The 21,777-nt window shown below is 37.9% G+C and overlaps 1 protein-coding gene across 2 annotated transcripts in view; it reads right to left on the bottom strand.

Moving 5' to 3' along the window:
• The window catches only part of CPE (carboxypeptidase E), a 148,075-nt gene that overhangs the window by 38,274 nt on the left and 88,024 nt on the right, over positions 1-21,777 (bottom strand). For both annotated transcript variants that reach the window (NM_173903.4, XM_059875867.1), the window contains exons 2-4: positions 13,373-13,569; positions 11,546-11,713; positions 676-793 (exon numbers count right to left, since the gene is read on the bottom strand). In NM_173903.4, coding sequence (NP_776328.2) covers positions 676-793; positions 11,546-11,713; positions 13,373-13,569 — 483 coding nt within the window. The remainder of the gene's footprint in view (positions 1-675; positions 794-11,545; positions 11,714-13,372; positions 13,570-21,777) is intronic.

The following is a 21,777-nucleotide window of genomic DNA, read 5'->3' as shown; positions in this document are numbered from 1 at the left end:
TCCACAGGGTCACAAAGAATCAGACATGACTTAGAGGCTGAACAACAACAATATCCTGTATTACAAAGACCTAACTCTTCAAAGTCTCCTGAAAATTTATTCAAAAAGGGTAATTTCTTGGAACAACAAAAATTAAGCTGAGAACATCTATCTGGCTAAAGTTTGCTGTGTCTGAAGATTAGCTAAAACTAGTTAAAGAAAATCAAAGCATCACTTCTTCTCCCTGACACCACCAAGAAACAGTTCCAAATGTAGAAGTGTGAATGCATAATAAGACACATGCAGAGATATTCATGGGCCCCTGATGGAGTTCTAAAAGTTTGCCTTCAGTTTTAAGCTGTCTTGTACATAAAGCTACATAGATCCGTTATTCCTCCATTTATCGGAATCCAAGAGTTACCCAAGTTCACAACTTTCGTTTTTCCCCTTTCTCTTACCTAAGTAATTATGTTTCTCTTCATTTAAATTTTTTTTAAAAAAATTACAGTCTTTTGTTGCCAGATATATACCAATGCCACATGAAACAGGGGATATTCCAGTTCAACAGATGTATTTCTATAGGCAAAATCACTGAACAACCAGTTCCTTAAAAGAATATTACAGAAATCATTCAATAAACCCTTGTAAAGTAATTGTAAACCTTGAATGAATTATAGAAACAGGAAGAACACCTACCACTCCTCGTCTCATCATATGGATAATTGGCCACAAGGTCTCCTCCGTGAAGATTGGCAGAGAGCACAAAAGGAATATCCATAATCCAATGAATGACAGCCTTCGTCTCAGGAGCAAGCTATATTAAAGATTAGAGGTTAAAAGGATTCTAAATGTGACAGTCGTTGGTGGGGTCACTTGACAGAAAAGACATATAAAAGGTAAGAACAATGACAACTGAAATCTTGTCATATTCCAAGCACTCTGTGATTGTTTTCATAGAAAAAAGAAAAGAGGAGCATTCCTCATCTCTATCTTTCTCAGACTTATAATAAAAAATATTTCTATTTCCTTAAAAGTTCTATTTAAAAGCTGCCAGTTTTCTTTCTTTGTAACTTGAAAAACAGCATACAAATCATTTACAAATTTGGGTACATCTCCATCTGAACTTGTTAATAATAATGATAAGACAAGGAGAAAAGAAAATAGCTGAGCCAAACAAGGTTCTTCTTTATGGTGGTTCAACTCAAGAAAGGTGGTAGATTTTCTTTCTGAGTTTTGTATACTATTTCTCCAATTCCCTTCAACAACTTCAACATTTTTCCTATAAAAAAATTAAATCGGGTCTTTTTCAGATTTCACCACCAAATAATGTACTTTGGGATGATCATCTCAAATTTATTTTTTTCTTTTTTTTTTAATATAAATTTAAGACAACAGCAATTTAGGAATTCATGTGGTCTTTTGAAAGATTCACAGCCCCTCTTACCTTGGAAGCAAAACAAAGGAGGAAAGAAATCTACACCAAAGAATTAATCTGAGCCAAAAGCTTGACACTTTTATGTGATGTGTTTTTAATAGCAACTAGGAAGACTCTCAAACTCCCAATTACCTTTTTTATTTGATTCCCACCCCGCTCCCCCCGCCCCACTGGAAATATGGTTCACATTGTTCTTAGGGACAGAATATCTAAAAACCACTGGATTATATACTTCACATGGGTGAGTTCTATGTTATGTAAATCATATGTTAATAAACCTGCTTTTTAAAAAGAGAAAAAGAAAAAATAATACAGTCCTGAGTACACAAAATAGTATGTGACTACTAGATTTTTGCCTACTGTTAGTTCCTATACAGAGACTATTTCTTACATATACTGTATACACTGTTCATGTTACTAAATGTTCAAAAACAAACAAACTCCACAATTTGATCAGTTAAACTTAATTTCTCTTTGACTATTAATAGAGTCTTTTAGGCTGACTAAATGCTGAACTATCCTCAGTACTGTAATCACATATTTAACTAATCCATAGAGGTGGCTTTGGAGCACCCCTAAATGGGGCTGGTTAAGCCAGTCCTTAACAGAATCTAAAGCCAAATATAACCTATTTTTTAAACTTTCATTGAGAGACTATAACTATAGTTCAAATGTTATGCTCTATAATTATATAGCTTGGCTCTTAAAATATATCAAAGCCATGTTTATTCTATATTCTTCACAACTCTAGCCACTAAAGGCAAGTATTTAATATAATTATTTGATGTAATCATTGTTTGGATGCAATCCAAGCCAAGGCCCATATACTGAGCCTAGACAATGGTGGACATAACCAGACTGAAGACCTCGAGGGCAGATGAGAAATGATTCAGCAGGAGGAACTCCAGGGAACAGAAGGGACCCTGTGCTCAGAGAGGTTCAGAAGAGCAAAGAGAGCATCTGGAGGACTTGGTAAAAATGTATGTTCCTTTCCATAACTCAACCCCATTGCATATATACCCCAGACTTCCTGATTCAACATTCACAGGAATCTGAATTTTTTAATTGACATATAGTTGATGTACAATATTACATGAGTTTCAGGTATACAGCATAGTGATTTTCAATTTTTAAAGGTTATATTCCATTTATAGTTATTATAAAATACTGGCTATATTCCCTGTGCTGTACAATATATCCGTGTGGCTTATTTATTTTATTCATAGTAGTTTGACCCTCGTAATCCCCTACCCCTATCTATCTCTTCCCCTTCCCCCTCCCCCTCCACACTGGTAACCACTAGTTCTCTATATCTGTGAGTCTCCTCCTTTTTCTTATAGTCACTAGTCTGTTTTATATTTTAGATTTCACAAATAGGTGATACCATACAGTATTTATCTATCTATGCCTGATTTAGTCCACTTAATACTGTCCATATCCATCCATGTTGTTGTAAATGGCAACATTTTACTCTTTTTTATGGTTGAGTAGTTTTCCATTATGTGTGTATGTATGTGTGTGCTTCTTTATCTAATATCTGTTGCTTCCATATCTTGACTACTGTAAATAAAGAATCTGCCTTTTTAATCCTTCATTCCTACAACTCTATAGTTTTAAAACCACTCTAATGATACAGCATCTACCACTCTAATGATACAGCATCTTCCCTCATAGCTCAGTTGGCAAAGAATCCGCCTGCAATGCAGGAGATCTGGATTCGACCCCTGGGTTGGGACAATCCCCTGGGGAAAGGAAAGTCTACCCGCTCCAATATTCTGGCCTGGAGAATTCCATGGGCTATATAGTCCATGGGGTCACAAAGAGTGAGACCTGACTAAGCAACTTTCACCTTCTAATGATACAGAGAAGAGACTGATGGTTGCCAGAAGCAAATTAAAAACTTTGGATTATAAAATAAATCCTAGACATGTAATGTATAGCATGGATAATATAGTTAATAATACTGTATTGTATACTTGAAAGTTGCTAAGAGAAAATATCTTAAAAGTTCTCATTACAAACAAGAAAAAAAAAGTGTAACTATGTATGGTGATAAATGTTAACTAGATTGTTATACAATCATCTCACAATATATACAAATATCAAATCAATATGTTGTATGCTTCAAATTAAATAATGTTATAAATTAATTATATCTATAGGTATGTATCTGTATCCATACCTATCTATATCTATAGATATATATAAACACAGAACCTACATACCTACATTTGAGCTATTTCAAATCCTAAAAGATGATGCTGTGAAAGTGCTGCACTCAGTATGCCAGCAAATTGGGAAAACTCAGCAGTGGCCACAGGACTGGAAAAGGTCAGCTTTCAGTCCAATCCTTAAGAAAGGCAATGCCAAAGAATGCTTAAACTACCACACAATTGCACTCATCTCACATGCTAGTAAAGTAATGCTCAAAATTTTCCAAGCCAGGTTTCAACAGTATGTGAACCAAACCATGAACTTCCAGATGTTCAAGCTCATATTAGAAAAGGCAGAGGAACCAGAGATCAAACTGCCAACATCTGCTGGATCATCAAAAAAGCAAGAGAGTTCCAGAAAAACATTTACTTCTGCTTTATTGACTATGTCAAAGCCTTTGACTGTCTGGATCACAATAAACTGTGGAAAATTCTGAAAGAGATGGGAATACCAGACCACCTGACCTGCCTCCTGAGAAATCTGTATGCAGTTCAGGAAGGAACAGTTAGAACTGGACATGGAACAACAGACTGGTTCCAAATTGGGAAAGGAGTACCTCAAAGCTATATATCATCATCCGGCTTATTTAACTTATATACATCATGAGAAATGCTGGGCTGGAGGAAGAACAAGCTGGAATCAAGATTTCTGGGAGAAATATCAATAACCTCAGATATGCAGATGACACCACCGTTATGGCAGAAAGTGAAGAACTAAAGAGCCTCTTCATGAAAGTGAAAGAGGAGAGTGAAAAAGTTGGCTTAAAGCTCAACATTCAGAAAACGAAGATCATGGCATGCAGTCCCATCACTTCATGGCAAATAGATGGGGAGACAGTGGAAACAGTGAGAGACTTCATTTTTTTGGGCTCCAAAATCACTGTAGATGGTGACCGAAGCCATGAAATTAAAAGACGTTTACTCCTTGTAAGGAAAGTTATGACCAACCTAGATAGCATATTCAAAAGCAGAGACATGACTTTGCCAAAAAAGATCTGTCTAGTCAAGGCTATGGTTTTTCCAGTGGTCATGTATGGATGTGAGAGTTGGACCGTAAAGAAAGCTGAGCACCGAAGAACTGATGCTTTTGAACTGTGGTGCCGGAGAAGACTCCTGACAGTCCTTGGACTGCAAGGAGACCCAACCAGTCTATCCTAAAGGAAATCAGTCCTGAATGTTCACTGGAAGGACTGATGTTGAAGCTGAAACTCCAATACTTTGGCCACCTGATGGGAAGATCTGATTTATTTGAAAAGACCCTGATGCTGGGAAAGATTGACGGCAGGAGGAGAAGGGGACGACAGAGGATGAAATGGTTGGATGGCATCACTGACCCAATGGACATGAGTTTGAGTAAACTCTGGGAGATGGTGATGTACAGGGAGACCTGGCGTGCTTCATGCCATGGCATTGCAAAGAGTTGGACATAACTGAGAGACTGAACTGAACTGGACATACCTACAAAGCATTAAAAGGCTAAGAGTGAAGTGAGAAAGGGGTGATGTGTAATAACATTAATGAAATGCCTACTATGTATCTTGAACCGGGCCATATCAAAACACTGTCTAAGCCTAATTAACAAAGATGGAAAAAGGAGATAAGGCAGACATGGGCAATATCATCCATGATTAAAGCCGATTTACTGAAGATTTAGTAAAATATAAACAAATCTTGCTTCTGTTCCTGAAAAGAGTTCAAAACTTATTTTTTATATGTTTCTCTTTTTATTACCTTTATAATACCCAGGAAAGGTATTGGCAAAGAGACTTTTTAAAATAAAAGCTCTAATTTTTTTTTAAGTTTCATGAACATGCATCTTTTTAAAGTATTTCTTAAACTAGATATATGAAAATATCTAATATAAAGCTTACAGAAATATTATATAGGTTCCATTGGGGAAAAGGATGGCAGTGCTGGCTGAAAATGACAGCATTTTCACTAAAACTGTTAATCTAATATCCTGTCAACATGAGTTTATTTCATGATTGTTCTATGATTGGTAACAATAATTCTTTTTCTCGTTGCTTAGTTTCTTTTTTTTATACAATAGTATAAGATGTTTATCAGTTTTCATAAGCAATAGACAAAAAGTAAAAGATAATTACAATTGCAAGCCATAATAGTAACATGATTAACTTAACAATGTAAAATAATTACATACAATTTTGGGGTCAAGTAGAGTGATGTGGTAAGTGGAAGTGCACACATGCACATGTTTTCATCCACCTAGTCAATCTATGTTTTTTGGCTGGTGCATTTAACCCATTTACATTTAAAGTAATTATTAATATACATGATACTGTTGCCATTTTATTAATTGTTTGGGGTTTATTTTCTGTAGGTCTTTTCCTTCTCTTGTGTTTCCTGCCCAGAGAAGTTCCTTTAGCATTTGTTTTCAAGTTGGTCTGGTGGTGCCTCATTCTCTTAACCTTTGCTTGTCTGGAAAGCTTTTGATTTCTCTATCAACTCTGAAGGAGAGTTTTGCTGGGTAGAGTATTCTTGGTTGTAGGTTCTTCCCTTTCATCAGTTTAAATGTATCATGCCATTTCCTCTGGCTTGTAGAGTTTCTGTTGAGACATCAGCCTGATGTGAGTTCCTTTACGTTATTTGTTGTTTTTCCCTTGTTGCTTTCAATATGTTATCTTTGTCTTTAATTTTTGTTAATTTGATCACTATGTGCTTTGATGTGTTCCTCCATGGGTTTATCCTGCCTGGGACTCTCTGTGTTTCCTGGACTTGGTTGACTAGTTCCTTCCCTATGGTAGGGAAGTTTTCAGTTATTATGTCTTCAAATATATTCTCAGGACCTTTCTCTCTCTCTTCTCCTTTTGGGACTTCTGTAATGCAAACATTGCTGCATTTAATATTGTCCCATAGGTCTCTCAGACTGTCTTCATTTCTTTTCATTCTTTTTTCTATATTCTGTTCTGTGGCAGTGATTTCCACCATTTTGTCCCCAAGGTCATTTATCTTTCTGCCTCAGTTATTCTGTTATTGCTTCCTTCACATCTTCTCCATTGTTTTCCCAAGATCCTAGACCATCTTCATTATTCATTACTCTGAATTGTTTCTCTGGAAGGTTGCCTGTCCCCACTTCAGTTAGTTATCTTTCTGGGGTTTTATCTTCTCCCTTCATCTGGGACATAACTTTCTGCTTTTTCATCATGATTCAGTTCAGTTCAGTTCAGTTCAGTCACTCAGTCGTGTCCAGCTATTTGTGACCCTGTGAATTGCAGCACACCAGGCCTCCCTGTCCATCACCAACTCCCGGAGTTCACTCACACTCAAGTCTATCGAGTTGGTGATGCCATCCAGCCATCTCATCCTCTGTCATCCCCTTTTCCTCCTGCCCCCAATCCATCCCAGCATCAGAGTCTTTTCCAATGAGTCAGCTCTTCGCATGAGGTGGCCTAAGTACTGGAGTTTCAGCTTTAGCATCATTCCTTCCAAAGAATACCCATGACTGATCTCCTTTAGAATGGACTGGTTGGATCTCCTTGCAGTCCAAGGGACTCTCAAGAGTCTTCTCCCACACCACAGTTCAAAAGCATCAGTTCTTCGGCTCTCAGCTTTCTTCATAGTCCAACTCTCACTACCATACATGACCACTGGAAAAACCATAGCCTTGACTAGATGGACCAATGTTGGCAAAGTAATGTCTCTGCTTTTCAATATGCTATCTAGGTTGGTCATAACTTTTCTTCCAAGGATTAAGCGTCTATTAATTTCATGGCTGCAGTCACCATCTGTAGTGATTTTGGAGCCCCTCCAAATAAAGTCTGACACTGTTTCCACTGTTTCCCCATCTATTTCCCATGAAGTGACGGGATCAGATGCCATGATCTTTGTTTTCTGAATGTGGAGCTTTAAGCCAACTTTTTCACTCTCCTCTTTCACTTTCATCAAGAGGCTTTTCAGTTCCTCTTCACTTTCTGCCATAAGGGTGGTGTCATCTGCATATCTGAGGTTATTGATGTTTCTCCAAGCAATCTTGATTCCAGCTTGTGCTTCTTCCAGTCCAGTGTTTCTCATGATGTACTCTGTATATAAGTTAAATAAGCAGGGTGACAATATACAGCCTTGATGTACTCCTTTTCCTATTTGGAACCCGTCTGTTGTTCCATGTCCAGTTCTAACTGTTGCTTCCTGACCTGCATATAGGTTTCTCAAGAGACAGGTCAGGTGGTCTGGCATTCCCATCTCTTTCAGAATTTTCCACAGTTTATTGTGATCCACACAGTCAAAGGCTTTGGCATAGTCAATAAAGCAGAAATAGATGTTTTTCTGGAACTCTCTTACTGTTTCCATGATCCAGCGGATGTTGGCAATTTGATCTCTGGTTCCTCTGCCTTTTCTATCATGATTAGCTTTCTGTAATGTGGTTTTTGTTTTAGCTGCTATGAGACTGTGGTTCTTCTTGCTTCTTCTGTATGCCCTCTGATGGAAGAGGCTAAGAGGCTTGTGTATGGTTCCTGATGGGAGGGACTGGTAGTGGGAAAAACTGGGTCTTGCTCTGGTGGGCAGGGCCTTGCTCAGTAAAGCTTTAATCCAATTATCTGCTTATGGGTGTGGTTGCACTCCCTCCCTGATAGTTGTTTGGCCTGAGCAACCCAGCCCTGGGGTCTATGGGCTCTATGGTAGAGTTAATGGTGACCTCCAAGAGGGCTTTCATCAAGGAAGACCATCCCAGACTACTGCTGCCAGTGTCCTAGTCCCTGTGGTGAGCCCCTGCTGACCCACACCTCCACAGGAAACCCTTCATTTTGGTTCAGTCTTCTGTGAAGTCACTGTTCCTTTCCTCTGGGTCTTGGTGTGCACAGGATTTTTATTTGTGCCCTCCAAAACTGAAGTTTCTGTTTCCCCCAGTCCTGTGGAAGTCCTATAGTCAAATCCTACTGGCCCTCAAGGTCAAGTTCCTTGGGAATTCCTAGTCCCTTTGTTGGATCCCCAGGCAGGGAAGCCTGATGTGGGGTTCAGAATCTTCACAACAGTGAGAGAACTTCTTTGGTATTATTGTTCTCCAGTTTGCAGGTCATCCACCAGCAGGTATGGAATTTGATTTTATCATGATTGCACTCCTTCTATCATTTCTCTGTGGTCTCTTCTTTGTCTTTAGATGTGGAGTATCCTTTTGTGGTGGGTTCCAGTGTCCTCCTATTGATGGTCATTCAACAGCTAGTTGTGATTTTAATGCTCTCACAGAAGAAGATGCTCTCATTTCTTAGTTGTAACAGACAGCATGGGCAATGGGGAAAATTTGGGAAGATAGCCACACTAAGCTTCCAGAACAATTTTTCATTTCTGTCTTATGCCATGTCACACAGGACTATCCTCTTTTCCCTTCTGATTACCCCTGACCTTTTCTTTTCTAGCCTTCCCTTCTCCCAGGAAAATTGGTTTAGGAGCAGAAAAAATGAAGACCTGTGACTCAGAGGCAAGAGCGTTTAAGTCACCCATTTATCATGTTCTGCCAAAATCCTTGGCCCCAGGCAGCCCTTTCAAAGACTGATCCCCATTTATAGACTCAGTCCAGGTTTCTAGGATGAATTCTAAATATAGACAGGAAAATTTTAAGAATTTTATACAAATAATCTGAGACTCTTTCTCCTGGATCTTCTAACAAGTATCCCAGCCATGTGCTGAGTGCATGTCTGGAGCTCCAGCAGCCGGTTTTCAGATGTTGTGATATGCTTGCCAGGCTGGATTGAACTCATTCATAATAGGCTTTAAGCCTACTATATGTTAGATTAAAATAGGAATTCTAATTCCTGTAATCAAGGGACTGAAATCTAAAATCCAAAAGAAAAACAGCTATATAAACAAGTAGTATGACATATGACATATGTCATATGACATATATATGACATATATAAAGTTCTATATAACTATAAACACCAGGCTGGAAGTATATATAAAGAACATAAAGGCAGGCTTAACAGAATGTCTGGAAGAGCAGAGAAAGGCTTCACAGAGGAGGTGATATGGAAGGGAAGTGAAAAGCACTGTAAACAGCTGGAATAAGCACACATATGAAGATATAAAGTTATTAGAAGATGGTACATTTAAGGAGTACATGGCATATCAAAGCCAGATTAAGGAGTGGCTGAGCTGGCAGCTGCTAGGGGCCAAGGGAAATTTGAATGGTCCTGGAGTTATAATAAAATGGCTGTCCTTTCCAATCTCTCACTTAGAAAGGTACTAGAAGAAGTTGATAAGTAAGAGTGGAATTGCCAGGAAAGACACAAGAGGCAGAGGGACCAGTAGTCCTCGCCATTCCTCCACAATGGGCTCACCTCCCCTCCATGGAACTAAAAACAGCATTCAAACAGTATAAGCTTCAAACTCAATGTTTAGTGGGTGGGTGTGTGTCCATTTGACCCTGTGGTCCATAATAAAGCACTGAGAAACAATGCCGACACAGTAGTAAGAATTCTAGATCCTGGCCTCAAGCCCTTCATATGTACTAACTCACTCAATCCTCTCAAATGCATAGATACTCTATGCAATAGATACTACAATTATCTCCATATTTCAAATGAAGACAAAGAAGCACACAGTGGTTAAATAACTTTCTAAAACTCATACAGCAAGGACAGAACCAACATTTGAACCAAGGTGGCTGCCTCCAGAATCTTCACACTAAATCATCACAGTGGCCTCACATTTTGAGTTTTTACTTTATTCTTTGGAGCAATGGAGACCTGAGAAGTTTAGAGTTTTTAACCAATAGAGCATTTATTTCTGTATGAAAATCACTCCGGAGGAATTTGAGAAGACTGAAAGGAGTTGGGAGAGGCTGAACCCAAAACAAGGATGGGGGTTACTTTCCTCATCAGAACAGAAGACCATAGGGCCTGAGTTTTCAGAGAAGAGAGAGGCTGAGAGTGTCACCAAGATCTGGTAACATGTGTAGGGAGTGGTGACAGACAGAAAATTCAAGGTCTTGATGATCGAGCAAATGAGAGAATAGTGTTTACTCAGGAAAAAATTTATTTCTGGCCATGCTAAGTTTGAAGCCCTAGATGTCACCACATAAAGGGACTGAGTAAGTAAAGAGATCTGGTAGAATCTGTATGATCAACAACACACTGAAGGTACAGAAGAGGATAGAAACCCAGGGAGAGAAATAAGGGTAGCAAATGGGACCCTAAAGGCCAGTGTTTAAGCCAAGGCAGAAGAAGCAGGGAAAGAAACTCAGAAGTGATTTAAAAGGTACTAGAAGAGGTAGAAGAAAGTAGAGTTGTGCAAAGCAGGAGAAAGTTCTGGAAAAGAAGAAAAAGTCAACAGTGTAAAATGCTGTAGGAGAAGCAAATCAAATGTGCTGATAGTGTTAGTCGCTCAGTCGTGCCTGACTCTTTGTGACCCCTTGGACTGCAGCCTGCAGTCCATGAGATTTTCCTGGCAAGGATACTGGAGTGGGTTGCCATTTCCTTCTTCAGGGGATCTTCCCAACCCAGGGTTCGAACCCAGATCTCCTACACTGCAGGCAGATTCTTTACTGACGGAGCTTCGCTCGGCAGCTCGGCTCCCAGGCCGCAGTCCTGCGTGGTCTCCCCCTTCGCCGGAACCACCTCAGCATCGGCGGCAGCCATGGCCCAGGCCCGCAGCATGGCCCCACTGCTCCCGCGCGCCCTTGTGCTGATAAAGGGCTCCTAAATAGGCCAAAAACACTTTCTAGACAACTGGGTTCCTCCCTCCTTCCCTTATTGTTACATTCAATGTCATAAATTCATGACCAATTCTAGTGGCAGGACTAGTTTCCAGGCCCCAGGCCCCCAGCCTTGACTTTCACAGCCACAGGGACGTGTCCCATACAAGCATTCATGACACTTCTGCATCCTTCATTGTTATGAAGATAATAGATGTATTTCCTTAGGCTGGAGGAACAGAACCCAAGAAAACCATACATGTTCTCTACCTTTGTGTTTTGATCCACAATTTTCTTCAGATTTTTCAACAGATGATTATTTGGACCACCTTCTTTCTCATTAATATAAACTATTCTGTCCAGGTCGGGAAAGTTCCGGTTCAGATCTATTCCCTGGGCATTGCTTCGACCCACGAACCAGTCCTTCAGCTCACCAAGCTAGAAAAAAAAATCAGAGGAAAATCATCAGTTATTTATTGTTAATGTTATCATTTATTTAAAGTCTTCATTAATGGCTTTTAAAATAATTTATAAGACTATTCATTTCAACAATATCCTCCTACAGTGACATTTTATTATCTAACTGATACACACATGAAAGTATCGGGTTTAAAGCATTTTTTATGGATATTTTCAAAACATTCTCAATGAACAATATTTTAAATGTTAATTATATATACAAGATATTCAACATCAAACTGCATATATGTTAGCTATTAATGTAGATGGCATGCCTCACAGCACACTACTCATTACTTTGTTTAAGTAAAATGCTCACTGTCTCTGAAAACCACAGCAATCTACTTACAAATATTTGAAAGAATAAATTACTAAAGAAGGTTGGGCACTTAAAATGAGTTTAACATGAATTATTTACATATTACCTCTCTCTTATAGTCTTAATGAAAAAGTGTAAGCCCTGTAACTTTTGTTTCAACTTTGTAAATTGAAAATTTTCTGCTTAATTCTAAAAACTTCACTTCACCAATGATATAATCCAGGAACTTAACAAATTTCTAGAATATTCAGTTATATTCCATTTTTGTTTTACTATTAATACTAAATCTCTAACACAGAGATAATGCACATATTCTTAAAGTCAGGTAAGTTCAGATAGCTTAGACTGTGAGGAATTGAAATCTATAAGACAAAAAATAGCAATGACAGTTTTTTGTCCATCCTGACAGTCCTAAATATCACTTTAAAATAGTCAGTAATTTAATTCTGTATGTACTAGAATATACTAGAATTTTTCTCTTCATAACTTTAGAAATTATATCAACATTGTACTTACAGAAATTCACTGTTTGGGTTTTTTACAAGGTCAAATGGTAATTGGATCTTTTATTTTTAATGTACAAAACAAATTCTTAGCTATAGATTAACATACTAAATATATACTTTAATATGTTCCCATTAAACACAAAAATTATTTCAAACTGTAGAAAACAACAAATAAAATGTCCTGCATTCCTGTCCAAACAAAAAGGGAGCACACATAATTATGAAAACATAATTACTACCCAGTTTCTCTAACAGTTAAAATTTACTAAATTAGTTTTTTATTTATGTTAGGAAGGCTTTGTTCTGTTTATTTGTTTTTTTTTTTTTTTTTTTTACTTTATGGATCATGTATATCAATAGATAAGAATAGGATTAAGCATCCATAAAACATTATCTAGCCAAAAATCCTTGATTTCAGTAGATGGCAATATAATATCATCTAATTTAGAAACAGCAATGGCATCACTCTTCAATACATGGGAGTAGATAGCTGTCAAACTTCTGGATTTTTAGAAAGAAAGTTACCTAGTGACAAACATGAATGAATAAATATGATTCATTTAACAACAATAACCAAAAAATTAAATATTGACTTATAAAATTCTCATTTGGAATTTCTATGGAAGAAACCCTCACCCATCATTCCTTACCTTCTGAACTTTTTTCTTACCCAGAAACAGAACACCATATCACTTATATTCAGCCTTGCACTCTCTGTAAGCTTCATGTGAGCATATATTCCTTGACTATAAGTATATATGTACAAACCTTAAAAAAAAATTCATGCTCTGCTGTGATCTGACCCACACCCACCTGAGATGCTGCCTTTTCAAAGCCATCAGGGTTCAGAGAAGGCATGATGTGGATTCGGGTGTTGTGGATCAGCTGGACAATTGTCTCATTCCCTTTTTGGTACTCATTGCACAGGTACTGGGCCAGAAAAATGAGCAGCTCCCGTCCGACAGCTTCATTGCCATGCATATTCCCGATGTATTTAAATTCAGGCTCACCTAAAAGCCCAAAAATAAATAATATAGAAACTTTTTTCTATCATACCAAAGAGAAGGCAAATAACAGTGTAAAAAAAGTTGTACAGTTACTAACTTATTACACAAAGAATAAAACTCCTTGCCCTCCACAGTTGATGTCTAAGAAATCTAATCTAAACACAAAATACTTAACATTTCCCTTCCATCTTTTGAGTTCTCTCTTCCCAATCTCCCACTTATTGTACACTGAATTTTGACCCCCAAAATCAAAAGTCTAAATCCTAAGTTTGAATGTAATTGTATCTGGAGATATGACCCTTAATGAGGTAATTAAGGTTAAATGAGGTCATAACCCAGAAGGACTACTGCCCTTATAAGAAAATGAAGATAGAGATAGCATAAGCAAGAAGAGCTACAATCCTAGAGCCTGCAAAATTAAAGCAACAATCACAGAAAGTTAGACAAAATGAAAATGCAGCGGACTATGTCCTAGATGAAGGAACAAGATAAAATCCCCAGAAAAACAACTAAATGAAGTGGAGATAGGCAAACTTCCAAAAAAAAAAAAAAACAAATTTTTTTTTCAGAATAATTATAGTGAACATGATCCAGGATCTCGGAAAAAGAATGGAGGCAAAGACTGAGAAGATGCAAGAAAAAGTTAACAAAGACCCAGAAGAACTAAAGAACAAAGAGAGATGAACAATACAATAACTGAAATGAAAAATATACTAGAAGGAATCAATAGCAGAATAACTGAGACAAATGAGCAGATAAGTGACCTGGAAGAAAGAATGGTGGAAATCACACTGAAGAACAGAATAAAGAAAAAAGAATGAAAAGAAATGAAGATAGCTTAAGAGACCTCTGGGACAACATTAAATTCACCAACATTCACATTATAGGGGTCCCAGAAGGAGAAAAGAGAGAGAGGACATGAGAAAATATTTGAAGTCATGAGAGCTGAAAACTTCCCTAATATGGAAAAGGAAGCAGTCAACCAAGTCCAGCAAGCACAGAGAATCCCACACAGGATAAACACAAGGAGAAACATATTGAGACACATACTAATCAAATTGACAAAAACTAAGACAAAGAAAAAATATTAAAAGTAACAAGGGAAAAACGAAAAATAACTCACAAGGAAACTCCCATAGGGCCATCAACTAATTCTCAGCAGAAACGATGCAAGCTGAAAGGAGTGTCATGATATATGTAAAGGTGTGAAAGGGAAGAATATATAACCAAGAAAACTCTACTCAGTGAGAATCTCATTCAGATTTGATGGAGACATAAAAAGCTTTACACACAACTAAAAGCTAAGAGAACTCAGCATCACCAGACCAATTTTACAACAAATGCTAAAGGACTTCTCTAGGCAGAAAAGAGAATAGCAATTCTAAGGAAAAATAATTCTACACATTCAGTTCAGTACAGTTCATTCTGTCATGTCCGACTATTTGTGACTCCACGGACTGCAGCACAACAGGCTTCCTTGTTCTTCAGCACCTCCCAGAACATGCACAAATTAATGTCCATCGACTTGATGATGCCATCCAACCATCTCATCCTCTATTGTCCCCTTCTCTTCCTGTCTTCAATCTTTCCCAGGATCAACGTCTTTTCCAATGAGTCAGCTCTTCTCATCAAGTGGCCAAAGTATTGGAGCTTCAGCTTCAGCATCAGTTTTTCCAATGAATATTCAGGGCTGATTTCCTTTACGTTTGACTGGTTTGATCTTCTTGCAGTCCAAGGGACTCTCAAGAGTCTTCTACAGTGCCACAGCTCAAAAGCATAAAAAAACTCAGCTTTCTTTATGGTCCAACTCTCACATACATATATGACTACTGGAAAAACCATAGCTTTGACTAGATGGACATTACTTCCTTTGTTGGAAGTAATGTCTTTGCTTTTTAATACACTGTCTAGGTTTGTCATAGCTTTTCTTCAAAGGAGCAAGCATCTTTCAATTTCATGGCTGCAGTCACCATCTGCAGTGATTTTGGAGCCCAAGAAAATAAAGTCTTCACTGTTTCCATTGTTTCCTTATTTGCCATAAAGTGATGGGACCAGATGCCATGATATTTGCTTTTGAATGTTGAGTTTTAAGCCAGCTTTTTTCATGCTCCCCTTTCATTTTCATCAAGAGGTTCTTTAGTTCCTCTTGCTTTCTACCATAAGATTGGTGTCATCTGCATATCTGAAGTTATTGATATTTTTCCCACCAATTTTGATTCCAGGGTGTGCTTCATCCAGCCCAGCATTTCGCATGATGCACTCTGCATACAAGTTAAGTAAGCAGGATGATAATATACAGCCTCAAAATACCCCCTTTCTCAATTTGGAACCAGTCTGTTCTTCCATGTCCCATTTTAACTGTTGCTTCTTGACTGGCATACAAATTTCTCAGGAGGCAGGTAAAGTGGTCTGTATTCCCATCTCTTGAAGAATTTTCTACAGTTTGTTGTGATCCACACAGTCAAGTCTTTGGTGTAATCAATAAAGCAGAAGCAGGTGTTTTTCTGGACTCTCTTGCTTTGTCTATGGTCCAAAGGATGTTGGAAATTTGATCTCTGGTTTTTCTGCCTTTTCTAAATCCAGCTTCAACATCTGGAAGTTCTCAGTTCACATACTGTTGAAACCTAGCTTGGAGAATTTTGAGCATTACTTTGCTAGTGTGTGAGAAGAGTACAATTGCATGGTAGTTGGAACATTCCTTAGCATTGCCTTTCTTTAGGATTGGAAGGAAAATTGACCTTTTCCAGTCCTGTGGCCACTGCTGAGTTTTCCAAATGTGCTGGTATATTGAGTGCAGCACTTTCATGCATCATCTTTGAGGGTTTTAAATAGCTCAACTGGAATTCCATCACCTCCAGTAGCTTTGTTTGTAGTGATGCTTCCTAAGGCCCACTTGTTTGCATTCCAGGATGTCTGGCTCTAGGTGAGTAATCACACCATCATAGTTATCTGGGTCATGAAGATCTTTTTTGTATAGTTCTTTGGTGTATTCTTGCCACCTTTTCTTAATATTTTCTGCTTCTATTAGGTCCATATAGTTTCTGTTCTTTATTGTGCCCATCTGTACATGAAATATTCCCTTGGTATCTAATTTTCTTGAAGAGATCTCTAGTCTTTCCCATTCTGTTGTTTTCCTCTATTTCTTTTCTTGATCACTTTGGAAGACTTTCTTATATCTCCTTGCTATTCTTTGGAACTCTGACTGTTTCCCTGTTGAACAGTTCTATGATGACCTACAAGACCTTCTAGCATTAACACCAAAAAAAAAAAAAAAAAGATGTCCTTTTCATCATAGGGGACTAGAATACAAAAGTAAGAAATCAAGAAATACCTGGAGTAACAGGCAAGTTTGGCCTTGGAGTACAAAATGAAGCAGGGGAAAGGCTAACAGAATTTTGCAAAGAGAAAGCACTGGTCGTAGCAAGAGACGACTTTATCCTTGGACTTCACCAGATGGTCAATACCAAAATCAGATTGATTATATTCTTTGGAGCCAAAGATGGAGAAGCTCTATACAGTCAGCAAAAACAAGACTGGGCGCTGACTGTGGCTCAGATCATGAACTCCTTATCACAAAATTCAGACTTAAAGAAAGTGGGGAAAACCACTAGATCATTCAGGTATGACCTAAATCAAATCCTTTACAATTATACAGTGGAAGTAACAAATAGATTGAAGGGATTAGATTTGATATACAGAGTGCCTGAAGAACTATAGACAGAGGTTCTACACATTCAAACTATTATATCAAAACCTCATGGGAACAGGAAAGCTACAACAGATATACACACACAAAAGAAAAAGCAATGCAAACACAAAAATAAAGATGGTAATCAAACCACAAGAGATAAGAACCAAAAAACAAATCCAAAACATTAAGCAAATGGCAATAAGAATACACATCTCAATAATTACCTTAAATATAAATGTACTAAATGCACCAAACAGAAGACATAGACTGGTTGCGTGGATTTAAAAAACAATATCTTTATATATGCTTTCTATAAAAGACCTACCTCAGACCTAGGGACACATACAAACTGAACATGAGGGGATGGAAGAAGGTATTCCATGTAAATGGATATCAAATGAAAGCTGGAAAATCAATATTCATAGCAGAGAAAATAGACTTTAAAACAAAAACTGTTACAAGAGACAAAAAGGGACACCACATAATGATCAAGGGATCAATCTAAGAAGATTTAACAATTGTAAGTATACATGCACACATCATAGAAGCATCTCAATATATAAGGCAAATAAGAACAGCCATAAAGGGAGAAATTAACAGTAACACAATAATAGTGAGGGAAGTCAGCACCCAATTTTCATCAATGGGTAGATCATCCAAACAGAAAATCAATAAGAAAACACAGGTTTTAAATGACAAATTAGACCAGATGGACCTAATTGTTATTTATAGAGCATTCCACCCAAAAGCAGCAGATTACACATTCTTTTCAAGTGCACATGGAACATTCTCCAGGACTGACCACATGCTAGACCACATAGCAAGCCTTAAAATTTAAGAAAACTGCAATCATATCAAGCATCTTTTCTGATCACAACACTATGAGATTAGAAATAAACTATAGGAAAAAAATTAAAAAAAAAAACACACAAACAATCAGGGCTCAACAATATTCTACTAAACAACCAATGGATCACTGAATACATCAAAAAATACCTAGAGACGAATGAAGGTGAAAGCACACTGATTCAAAACCTATGGAATGCAGCAAAAGCATTCCTAAGAGGGAAGTTTACTGCAGTACAATCTTACCTCAGGAAACAAGAAAAGTCTCAAAGAAACAACTTAACCTACATCTAAAACTAGAGAAAGAAGAATAAATAAAACCTTAAGTTAGTAGAAGGAAATAAATCATAAAGATCAGAGCAGAAATAAATGAAACTGAGACCAAAAAAACAATAACAAAGATCGATGAAACTTGAAGCTGGTTCTTTGAAAAGATAAAAAAGATTGATAAAACTTTAGCCAGACTCTTCAAGAAAAAAGGGAGAGGGCTCATATCAAGAAAGTTAGAAAAGAAAAAGAAGTTACAATTGAAACCATAGAAATACAAAGGATCACAAGAGACTACTACCAGCAACTGTATGCCAATTAAATGGACAACCTGAAAGAAAAATGGACAATTCTTAGAAAGATAAAGTCTCCCAAGACGGAATCAGGAAGAAATAGAAAACATGAACAGACTAATCACAACACTGAAATTGAAACTGCGGTTTAAAATTTTCCAATAAACAAAAGTCCAGGACCAGTTGGCTTCACAGTTGAACTCTATCAAACATTTAGAGAGGACTTAGCATGTATCCTTCTAAGAGGATTAACAGTCATGTAGGAAGGCCAGGGGTCCACAAGCAGCAGGAGGAAATAAACTGCAAGTGGTAGACATTTTTTTCTCTTCTAATTCTGTGCTGTCATGATGACACCTGGTTCTGCATGAATTTAACTTTTCTCAAACCTTGAGCAAACCCATGCATTTTTCTCATGGAAATATTTTTCTTAAGCGATGTTAATGAATTATGTATTTGCTTGGAAATCTGCCTTTCTTCAAGATTCATGTCAATTGTTTTATGGCCCAGGACTACTCCCCTTGTGCCAGTGCTATCTCAAAATACATGTTGTAGGTGAGGGGGCCATGTGCAACTCTTTCAGTCTTGAGACATTTCTTTTATCTGATTAGCAGCTTGCTAACGGATCTGTCTGCAGTGCAGGAGATCTGGGTTCGATCCCTGGGTTGGGAAGATCCCCTGGAGAAAGAAATAGCAACCCACTCCAGTATCCTTGCCTGGAAAAATCTCATGGACAGAGGAACCTGGTGGGCTGCAGTCCATGGGGTCGCAAAGAGTCGGACACGACTGAGCGACTAACGCTTAAAGCTAACAAGTATATAACGCTTTGCTAAGAGCTCATGTGAAGAGCTGACTCATTGGAAAAGACTCTGATGCTGGGAGGGATTGGGGGCAGGAGGAAAAGGGGATGACAGAGGATGAGATGGCTGAATGGCATCACTGACTTGATGGACGTGAGTTTGAGTGAACTCCGGGAGTTGGTGGACAGGAAGGCCTGGCGTGCTGCGATTCATAGGGTCACAAAGAGTTGGACATGACTGAGTTACTGAACTGAATTGAAGAGCTCGCAAGGGGGCACTCTTTCTGTCCCCTTCTGATGTCTATGTCAGAAGTTTTCTCTATCTCTTTTATACCTTAATAAAACTTTGCTACACAAAAGTTCCGAGTGATCAAGCCTCATCACTGCCTGTGGATCAAAATCCTCTCCTCCAGAGGCCATGAATCCTGGTGTCATTCACAGCTTGCAGCCAGAGCCTTTCACTTCTGAAAATGTTCCAGAACAACTTCAAAGGCAGAACAATTCCCAAACTCATTCTGTGAGGCCACCATCACCCTGATACCAAAACCAGATAAAGATATCACAAAAAAGAAAATTACAGGCCAATATCACTGTAAAGAATCTGCCTACAATGTAGGAGACCTGGGTTTGATTCCTGGGTTGGGGATATCTCTTGAAGGAGGGCATGGCAACCCACTCCAGTATTCTTGCCTGGAGGATCCCCAAGGACAGAGGAGCATGGCGAGCTACAGTCCATGGGGTTGCAAAGGGTCAGACACAACTGAGCAACTAAGCGCACATGCATATCACTGGTTAACATAGATGCAAAAATCCTTAACAAATATTAGAATTTTGAATCCACAATCCATTAAAAGGATCATGCACCATGACCAAGTAGAATTTATCCCAGAGATACAAGGATTTTTCAATATCAGCAAATACCACATCAACAAATTGAAGAATAAAAACCATATAATCATCTCAATAGATGTGGGGAAAGTTTTTGATAAAATTCAACAGCTATTTATGATGAAAGCTCTCCAGAAAGTTGTCATACAAGTAACATACCTCAACATAATAAAGCCCATATACAACAAACCTGCAGCTAACATCATACTCAATTGTGAAAAGCTGAAAGAATTTCCTCTAAGACCAGGGGCAAGATAAGGATGTCTACTCTCACCACTTTTATTCAACATAGTTTTGGAAGTCCTGGCTACAACAATCAGAGAAGAAAAAGAAACAAAGGAATACAAGTTGGAAAATAAGAAGTTAAACTGTCACTGTCTGCAGATGACATAATACTATACATAGAAAATCCTAAAAATGCTATCAGGAAACTACTAAAGCTCATCCAGGAACCCGGTAAAATTGCAGATTACAAAATTCATACACAGAAATCTTGCATTTCTATACACTAACAATGAAAGTTCAGAAAGAAAAATTCAAGAAACAATCCCATTTACCACTGCACCAAAAAGAATAACATACCTAGGAATACACCTATCTAATGAGAAAAATAAAAAACCTGTACTCTGAAAACTATAAGACGTTGATGAAAGAAACTGAAGAAGACATAAGCGAATGAAAGATATACCATGTTTGTAGATTGGAAGAATCAATATCATCAAAATGACTGTCATACCCAAGGCAATCTACAAGATTCAATGCAATTCTTATCTAATTACCAATCACATTTTTCACAGAACTAAAACCTTAAAATTTGCATGGAGACATAAAAGACCTCTAATAAGCAAAGCAATTTTGAGAAAGAAAAATGGAGCTGGAAGAATCAAGCTCCCGGACTTCAGACTATAAAAGCTATAGCCTTCAAAGCAGTAAGGTATTGTGGAATAGGATAGAAAGCTCAGAAATAAACCCATGCACCTGTGGTCAATTAATCTATGACAAAGGAGGCAAAACTAAAGAATCATGGAAAGACAGTCTCTTTAATAAATGGTGCTGGGAAAACTGGACAGTTACATGTAAGAAAATGAAACTAGATCATTCTTTTAAGCCACATTTAAAAAAAAATAATAAGTTCAAAATGGATAAAAGACCTAAATGTGAGACTTCAGTTCAGTTCAGTTCAGTCGCTCAGTCGTGTCCGACTCTTTGTGACCCGATGGATCGCAGCACGCCAGGCCTCCCTGACCATTACCAACTCCCGGAGTTCACTCAAACTCATGTCCATTGAGTCTGTGATGCCATCCAGCCATCTCATCCTCTGTTGTCCCCTTTTCCTCCTGTCCCCAATCCCTCCCAGCATCAGAGTCTAGACACTATTAAACTCCTAGAGGAAAACATAGGCAGAACACTCTCTAACATAAATCACAGCA

Source organism: Bos taurus, chromosome 17 (genome assembly GCF_002263795.3).
Source record: "Bos taurus isolate L1 Dominette 01449 registration number 42190680 breed Hereford chromosome 17, ARS-UCD2.0, whole genome shotgun sequence".
Classification (NCBI taxonomy): domain Eukaryota; kingdom Metazoa; phylum Chordata; class Mammalia; order Artiodactyla; family Bovidae; genus Bos; species Bos taurus.
The sequence above is the reverse complement of the archived record's forward strand: the minus strand, read 5'-3'. Positions and strand labels throughout refer to the sequence as shown.